The sequence below is a fragment of the Ranitomeya variabilis genome, chromosome 5 (assembly GCF_051348905.1).
Source record: "Ranitomeya variabilis isolate aRanVar5 chromosome 5, aRanVar5.hap1, whole genome shotgun sequence".
NCBI classification, from domain to species: domain Eukaryota; kingdom Metazoa; phylum Chordata; class Amphibia; order Anura; family Dendrobatidae; genus Ranitomeya; species Ranitomeya variabilis.
Window position 1 is genome coordinate 244,688,810 of NC_135236.1, and position 9,252 is coordinate 244,698,061.

The window sequence follows — 9,252 nt, forward strand, 5'->3', positions numbered from 1 at the left end:
ATGACAATGGCGATTCAGATTGATCGGCGTTTGCGGGAGCGCAAACCCGTGCACCATTTGGCGGTATCTTCTGAAGGGACGCCAGAGAAAATGCAATGTGACAGAATTCTGTCAAGAAGCGAGCGGCAGAATTATAGGCGCAAAAATGGCTTGTGCTTCTACTGTGGTGATTCCGCGCATGTTATATCAGCATGCTCTAAACGTACTAGGAAGGTTGACAAGTCTGTTTCTGTTGGCACTTTACAGTCTAAATTTCTTCTGTCTGTAACTCTGATTTGTTCATTATCAGTTATTACCGTGGATGCCTATGTGGACTCTGGCGCCGCTCTGAGTCTCATGGATTGGTCCTTTGCCAGGCGCTGTGGGTTTGATTTGGAGCCTCTGGAAGTTCCTATACCTCTGAAGGGTATTGATTCTACACCTCTGGCTTGTAATAGACCACAGTTCTGGACGCAAGTGACTATGCGTATGACTCCAGACCATCAGGAGATGATTCGCTTCCTCGTGTTGTATAATTTACATGATGTTTTGGTGCTTGGATTACCATGGTTACAATCTCATAACCCAGTACTGGACTGGAAAACTATGTCTGTGTTAAGCTGGGGATGTCGGGGGGCTCATGGGGACATACCTTTGGTTCCTATCTCGTCATCTATTCCCTCTGAGATTCCTGCATTTTTGTCAGATTTTGGGGATATTTTTGAAGAGCCTAAAATTGGTTCTCTCCCTCCCCACAGAGAGTGTGATTGCGCCATAGATCTGATTCCAGGCAGTAAATTTCCAAAGGGTCGTTTGTTTAACCTATCTGTACCTGAGCATGCTGCCATGCGAGAATATGTTAAGGATTCCCTGGAAAAGGGACATATTCGTCCTTCTTCATCACCTTTAGGAGCTGGGTTTTTCTTTGTCTCTAAAAAGGATGGCTCGCTGAGGCCTTGTATTGATTATCGACTCCTGAATAAAATTACTGTCAAATATCAGTATCCGTTGCCGCTGCTTACTGATTTGTTTGCTCGCATAAGGGGGGCTAAGTGGTTCTCCAAGATTGATCTCCGTGGGGCATATAATTTGGTGCGAATTAAGCAAGGGGATGAGTGGAAAACCGCATTTAATACGCCTGAGGGCCACTTTGAGTATTTAGTAATGCCCTTCGGCCTTTCTAATGCGCCTTCAGTTTTTCAGTCCTTTATGCATGATATTTTCCGTGAATATCTGGATAAATTTATGATTGTGTATTTGGACGATATTTTGATTTTTTCTGAGGACTGGGAGTCTCATGTTCAGCAGGTCAGGAGGGTTTTTCAGGTCTTGCGGGAGAATTCTCTGTGTGTAAAGGGTTCTAAGTGTGTTTTTGGGGTTCAAAAGATTTCCTTTTTGGGGTACATTTTTTCCCCTTCTTCTGTTGAGATGGACCCTGTCAAGGTTCGGGCTATTTGTGACTGGACGCAGCCTACTTCTCTAAAGGGTCTTCAGAAGTTCTTGGGCTTTGCTAATTTTTATCGTCGATTTATAACTGGTTTTTCTGGTGTTGCTAAGCCTCTTACGGATTTGACTAAGAAGGGTGCTGATGTTGCCAATTGGTCCTCTGCCGCTGTGGAGGCCTTAAGGGAACTTAAGCGCCGCTTTTCGTCTGCCCCTGTGTTGCGCCAGCCCGATGTCTCTCTCCCCTTTCAGGTTGAGGTCGATGCTTCCGAGATCGGAGCGGGGGCGGTTTTGTCGCAGAAAAGTTCCGATTGCTCAGTGATGAGACCTTGTGCGTTCTTTTCTCGAAAATTTTCTGCCGCCGAAAGAAATTATGATGTCGGTAATCGGGAGCTTTTGGCCATGAAGTGGGCATTTGAGGAGTGGCGTCATTGGCTTGAGGGTGCTAGACATCAGGTGGTGGTTTTGACTGATCACAAGAATCTGATTTATCTTGAGTCTGCCAGGCGCCTGAATCCTAGACAGGCGCGCTGGTCGTTGTTTTTCTCTCGGTTTAATTTTGTGGTCTCATATCTACCAGGTTCTAAGAATGTGAAGGCGGATGCCCTTTCTAGGAGTTTTGAGCCTGATTCCCCTGGTGATTCGGAACCTACAGGTATCCTTAAGGATGGGGTGATATTATCCGCTATTTCCCCAGATCTGCGACGTGCTTTGCAAGAGTTTCAGGCGGATAGACCTGATCGCTGCCCACCTGGTAGACTGTTTGTTCCTGATGATTGGACCAGTAGAGTCATCTCGAAGGTTCATTCTTCTACGCTGGCGGGTCATCCTGGAATTTTTGGTACCAGGGATTTGGTGGCTAGATCCTTCTGGTGGCCATCTCTGTCTCGTGATGTGCGTGTTTTTGTGCAGTCTTGTGATGTGTGTGCTCGGGCCAAGCCTTGTTGTTCTAGGGCTAGCGGGTTGTTGTTGCCCTTGCCTATTCCGAAGAGTCCTTGGACGCACATCTCGATGGACTTTATTTCTGATCTTCCTGTCTCTCAGAGGATGTCTGTTATCTGGGTGGTGTGTGACCGTTTTTCTAAGATGGTTCATTTGGTGCCATTGCCGAAGTTGCCTTCCTCGTCTGAGTTGGTTCCTTTGTTTTTTCAAAATGTGGTTCGCTTGCATGGTATTCCTGAAAATATCGTTTCTGATAGGGGTACCCAGTTCGTTTCTAGATTTTGGCGGGCATTCTGTGCCAGGTTGGGCATTGATTTGTCTTTTTCGTCTGCCTTCCATCCTCAGACTAATGGCCAGACGGAGCGAACTAATCAAACTTTGGAGACGTATTTGAGGTGTTTTGTGTCTGCGGATCAGGATGATTGGGTTGCCTTTTTGCCGTTGGCGGAGTTTGCTCTTAATAATCGGGCCAGTTCTGCCACTTTGGTTTCCCCTTTCTTTTGCAATTTGGGGTTTCATCCCCGTTTTTCTTCTGGTCAGGTGGAGTCTTCGGATTGTCCTGGAGTAGATGCTGTGGTGGATCGGTTGTATCGGATTTGGGAACAAGTGGTGGACAATTTGAATTTGTCCCAGGAGAGGACTCAGCGGTTTGCTAACCGCCAGCGTCGGGTTGGTCCTCGCCTTCGTGTTGGGGACTTGGTGTGGTTGTCTTCCCGTTTTGTCCCAATGAGGGTTTCTTCTCCTAAATTTAAGCCTCGGTTCATCGGTCCCTATAGGATTTTGGAGATTGTTAACCCTGTTTCCTTTCGTTTGGACCTTCCGGCATCTTTCGCTATCCATAATGTGTTCCATCGGTCGTTGTTGCGGAGATACGAGGTGCCGGTGGTTCCTTCTGCTGGGCCTCCTGCTCCTGTGCTGGTTGAGGGTGAATTGGAGTACGTTATAGAGAAGATCTTGGACTCCCGTATTTCCAGGCAGAGACTCCAGTACCTGGTTAAATGGAAGGGCTATGGTCAGGAAGATAATTCTTGGGTAACTGCCTCTGATGTTCATGCCTCGGATTTGGTTCGTGCCTTTCATAGGGCTCATCCAGGTCGCCCTGGCGGTTCTTGTGAGGGTTCGGTGCCCCCTCCTTAAGGGGGGGGTACTGTTGTGATCCGCTTTTTGGCTCCCCTGGTGGTGGCTGGTGGTACTGGAGACTTGTGTGTGCTTTTCTGCCTCAGCTCACCTGCTTCCATCAGTTTTGGGAGTTCCCTATTTAGCCTTGCTCTCCAGTCACTTCCTTGCCGGTCATCATTGTAACCTGAGTCATTCAGTTGCATGTTCCTGCTACTAGTCTGCTGATCAGCTAAGTGGACTCTTGTCCTTATTGTTTTGTTTTTCTTGTCCAGTTTACAGTTTTGTCATTTCCTGTTACTGGAAGCTCTTGTGGACTGAAATTGCCACTCCTGTGTCATGAGTTGACACAGGAGTCTTAAAGTAATTTCAGGATGGGTTTTTTAGCTGACCGTGAAGTCCTCTTTTGTATCCTTCCTCTATCTAGTAAGTGGACCTCGCTTTGCTAAATCTACCTTCATACTGTGTATGTCTTTTCCTCTGAACTCACCGTTAATATACGTGGGGGCTACTATCATCTTTGGGGAATTTCTCTAGAGGTAAGCCAGGTCTGTTCCTTCCTCTTCCAGGCGTAGTTAGTTCTCCGGCTGGCGCATGGCATCTAGGCAGCCGTAGGAATGCTTCCTGGCTACTGTTAGTTGTGTGGTAGATTTAGGTCACGGTCAGCTTGAGTTTCCATCACCCGAGAGCTAGTCTGTTATTTTTGTGTTTCTGATGTTCCCATGCCATTGGGGAATCATGACAGGCCAGTACACAAGAATCAGACGGAATTGCACCACCTTGGAGGACTACAGTAAGGACTCTGCTTTTCTCACCCAACAATTTCTAGACAAGGGTTACCCCAGTGGACTATTGGAACAGGCCAAGAAGGATATTATGGAGACACCTAGGGATGCTCTGTTACACAGAGTGAAACCCACTAATCAGCCAATGAATATTCAGGATCAAATCCGTCAGTTACCATTCATTACCCAATTCCATGCTGGGCATACTAAATTTAGGTCCATTATCCACAAGCAGTGGACTGTGCTTCAAGGGGACAAAATTATAGGGGAACTTTTGCCACCCGTACCAATATTTGTATTCAAGAAGGCAAAATCTCTGGGCAGCATTATAGCCCCCACCACAAAACAAGCATCCAAGTACAAACAAATAATGGAGGCTCCTGCTAGCAGCAAGACAGGGTTTACACCTTGCGGATTTTGTCACGGGTGCCGGCACACATCCTTTCAGAAAACATGCCGCTCCACTTTCACTGATTCGGATGACAGGAATGAATATATCATCAGAGACAACATTACGTGCGCTACTTCAAGGGTTATATACGCTATTGAGTGCCCATGTAGAAAACTCTATGTTGGCCGCACCAAGAGGCCCATGATGGTTCGGGTGAAGGAACACTTTATTAATATTCAAAAAGGCTTCATGGGCCACCCACTTTCTCGCATTTCAGTGAGAGACATGGCAAATCTACCAGGGGCAACGCATTTTGGGGAATTCAAAAAGTGAAACCAAATTTAAGAGGGGGCAACCTAATAAAAGCCATGTCCAGGGCCGAATCTCAGTGGATCTTCTCCCTGAACAGTCTTGCACCCAAAGGCCTTAATCATGGGCTTGAAATATTTGCTTTTTAGGCTATTTCTTTCCTTCCCCATACCTTCTTTCCCTCCTTTTTCTTTTTTCCTTGGGGCCACGGTGCACTGGGGTAGTGCATTATCACCCCGTCCACCACCTTGGTCCCCGATTAGTTTTATCTAATTTTTATCGGGGATTGGCATGGACATCCCCTGTCTTTCCCTTTTTTATTTGTTTTTTAATCGGTGTTTACCTATTGTAACCATTTATTACTAATTTTAATTAATTATATATTAAAGGTTTGTTTTTATCAATTTTACTCATTTCACTGTGGCAGCTCTGTCCCACTAACTTGACCAAGAAGTTAAACACAGTTAGGTTTTTCCTATATAGTTTGCATGCTTTGTGTACTTCTATGATATACATCATTTTACTTAATACATGGTTGTTTCGTGGGCCACACTTTCCATAATCTCTGACTACATCTTATATTGCCAGGACGTTTTGTCACTTCCATAAGCTACCATTACAGCAGCGGGCTAAATGGGCGGGCCGTGCACTTTGAGCGACAACTTGGGAGGTTAAATATCGGGGCATCTTCAGTGACCGGTAACCCTGATGAAGAAGGACGCCGCTCCTTTGAAACGCGTCGGTTTGGTCCCTGTGTTATCCCGTACTTTCCACAAGCTCAGTGACGTCACACGCTGAGCCCTGTGCCAGCGAGCTCCTTCCTCTGTTGTTTCCCGCTCGTATCCAGGGACGCTACCGGCCAGAGCTGTCCCTGGCTCTACGCAGCTTCCGCACTGCACGCTGATCTGCGGTTGTTCTTCCCTGCTCGCCCGTTTGTCTGCCTGCACACCCACCCAACGGATACCACCATCTAAACCGGACCAACATCCATCATTATACACCCAGCTACAACAACATCATGGTGAGTTCGCAATTTATTCACTGGCACTGGTTTTCTAGGCACACTAATATCCCTGGTTCTAGGTCTAAGTCTGGATCAGTGGTGATCGGTGTACGGTGGTTCTGTGTTGTGCTGGGCAGCGCAGCATTTATCCCTCTGTATATATATTTTGACTGTTACATTGTGCATTATTTGAGCGAAGTACTGTATAGTAATTTCGGTATACACTTAGTGTACATTTCTATATGTTTCACTAGCACTGTAGCGCGGATCCAGTTGTTTTTATATTGTTTATTAATTCTGTTTGTATTTTGCCTTTTTAGATTTATTGTAATTAATGTATAGATTAATGTGTCTTCTCTATAAGTATTGCTAGGGAAATTGCATTTACCTGTCATTTTTACATCTTAAAATTAAAAAAAACCATGAATATAAAAACTCAATATGTTCTTTACGGCCATGTGCATCCAGCTCCCTGCATGTCATGCTGAGCCATGCATCTGGGGATATTATGTTGAGTTAGTTCTCTCTGTGTAGTAAATGGCAAAGTGCTACATTATATGAATAATGACTCCTAAACTGGAAGCCCCATCCAAAAAGCCTTGAATTTCAAAATGAAGCAAGAGGAAGGAGCCATGTATGTAATCACTACTTATCTTCTGAAATGTTAGTAAATGGGGACTGGACACAACTCTGCTTCAAAGACAAAAGTGGTCCATTTTTTAAGAATTTTCTTAATGTGATGTACAAATAAAGTGCTAATATCTATGAAGTACTTGGATTACTTTGATAGATTTTGTTATTGCTTTTGGAAAAGCTTGTAGGGTATCATTATTATTATTATTATTATTTATTTATGTATGTGTACTAGACCTGTAAAGTGTTATTCACTGTTTTTTGTTTTATGTTTTGGTGATTAATATTGCATCATTTCATTTATTTTCTACAGAATTAATGGTGGTAAAAGCAACAGATGGTAGGCGGCCAGAACATGTTTACTTCTGGAAGAAATATATAATTCAGAGACTGTTTGCCAATCAACCTGAACAAATAAGAATACGGAAACGACTCCATCAATCTAAAACATCATAAAGAATCTGGTTGCTTCGTGCCTATGTGATCACCGGTAGCTCCGTGTATCTATTAACATCACACATTACTTATTCCGTTTTAATTTTAACCTCCGCTTTTGTCACTTTTTTTTTCCTTGATTAATAATGGAATCAGGAAACAAAAGTTTTGTAAATTCGCTTCCAGAAACACCGTACTGGAATAATGATACCTTGATGTTCAAACCAGTATTCCATATAATAATCTCCCCAGTGACCATCGTCATATCAGTGTTTGGTATAACTGGCAATAGTCTTGTAGTCTGGTACCTCTCATTTAAGATTAAGAGAACCACTTCGTCCATCTATATTTTTAACCTTGCCCTGGCTGATGTGGCGTTTTTGCTGTCTTCTTTTGTTCTGCACATTTTTGCATTGTTTTTAACACTGATACCACACCTGGAATCACAGTATGAGGATGAACATGTTATTAACTTGATAATTGTATTAGGTCTAGCTTGTCTCTTTGGCTACAACACTAGCCTATGTCTTCTAACAGCTATTAGTATAGAAAGATGTCTGTCTGTTCTCTTTCCCATATGGTATCATTGCAACCGACCAAGGCATATGTCCTCTATTGTCTGCAGTCTAATATGGATCATTTCTTGTATTCTTTGTGTCCTTGAGTTTGCATTTTGTTACAATATAACCTATAACCGTAAAGGTATACTGAAGGAGTCCAGTAAGGAATGTAAAATCACCTTCATCATCATTTGCAGCTTTAGCTTTGCAATTTTTATACCATCTATGACAGTTTCAAGTCTAATTTTGCTCATCAAAGTATGGGCAAGTTCTCAATATCGACAGCATAAAAAGTTATATATTGTCATTGCTGTAACAGTTCTAGTGTTCCTATTGTTCGGAATGCCCATGAGAGTGTTATTACTCGTATGGTATAAACACCATGCCATGCCATCTTTTCCCATCATGGACCTTTTTGCTCTGTTTTGTGTCACTAACAGTAGCATAAATCCATTTGTCTATTTCCTGGTTGGCCGTCAAGGTCAAGATGGAAAAATTACGCTTCTATCAATTTTTCAGGCAGTTTTTCGAGATGATTGGAGTCAGCACAAGAGGGAGCAAAGAAAACCAGCAGAAGAGACTGTAACATGACCACTGAACTTCCTAAAATAAAAGAAGACTGGATGTACCTTCACAATGGCTCATTTCATTGTACTTAAATGACACATATAATAATTGTTGTACTCCAGAGATGAAGATGTCCAGCGATGACAGTTCTACTGATAAACTTTATAGAGGTAGTCTATGCCACAGAAGTATTTGAGTGCCTTTTACCATGTTGCCAGTGATTAATTTTGAAAGCCATTTTTTTTGTTGGGGAATATTAGAAATTGGCTTTTTTATATAGTGAAGGCTTGAATAGAAGCCCCCCTTGCTACACAACCAGTCAACAGTATTATTAAAGGAACATAGTAGGGGGGCACTGTTATAGGTTTTATACTGGGGTGAAAAGTTTCATGTTAGACATCTTCTTATGGTGACAAAAAATATTCTTCCTTTCTCCTTAACTTGGTATAAGTTTTGTTTGTTTTGTCTCAAGGTTTTTTTTTACTAAAGTGCATACAGTGTGTATAGAAAGTATTCAGACCCCTTTAAATGTTTCACTCTTTGTTGCAGCCATTTGGTAAATTCAAAAAAGTTCTTCTCATTAATGTACACTCTGCACCCCATTTTGAAATTTATTAAAAAATAAAAACTGAAATATCACATGGTCATAAGTATTCAGACCCTTTGCTCAGTATTGAGTAGAAGCACCTTTTGAGCTAGTACAGCCATAAGTCTTCTTGGGAATGATGCAACAAGTTTTTCACACCTGGATTTGGGGATCATCTACCATTCTTCCTTGCAGATCCTCTCCAGTTCCATCAGGTTGGATGGGGAACGTTGGTGGACAGCCATTTTCAGGTCTCTCCAGAGATACTCAATTGGGTATAGGTCAAGGCTCTGGCTGGGCCAGTCAAGAATGGTCACAGAGTTGTTCTGAAGCTACTCCTTTGTTATTTTAGCTGTGTGCTTAGGGTCATTGTCTTGTTGGAAGGTGAACCTTCAACCAAGTCTGAGGTCCAGAGCACTCTGGAAGAGGTTTTCATCCAGGATGTCTCTGTACTTGGCCGCATTCATTTTTTCATCAATGGCAACCAGTCGTCCTGTCACTGC

General features: G+C 43.2%; 1 protein-coding gene across 1 annotated transcript; it reads left to right on the forward strand.

Annotated features, from left to right (window-relative positions):
• Positions 1-6,955: 6,955 nt before the first annotated feature.
• Positions 6,956-8,734, forward strand: LOC143773573 (proto-oncogene Mas-like). The gene has a single exon (XM_077260978.1). It carries the CDS (start codon positions 7,183-7,185, stop codon positions 8,185-8,187), a length of 1,005 nt encoding a protein of 334 aa, XP_077117093.1. The 5' UTR covers positions 6,956-7,182; the 3' UTR covers positions 8,188-8,734.
• Positions 8,735-9,252: the final 518 nt, after the last annotated feature.

Bases quoted from the DNA above. Each gene is read 5' to 3' on its own strand.
- LOC143773573 (XM_077260978.1), top strand. From the start codon at position 7,183: ATGGAATCAGGAAACAAAAGTTTTGTAAATTCGCTTCCAGAAACACCG.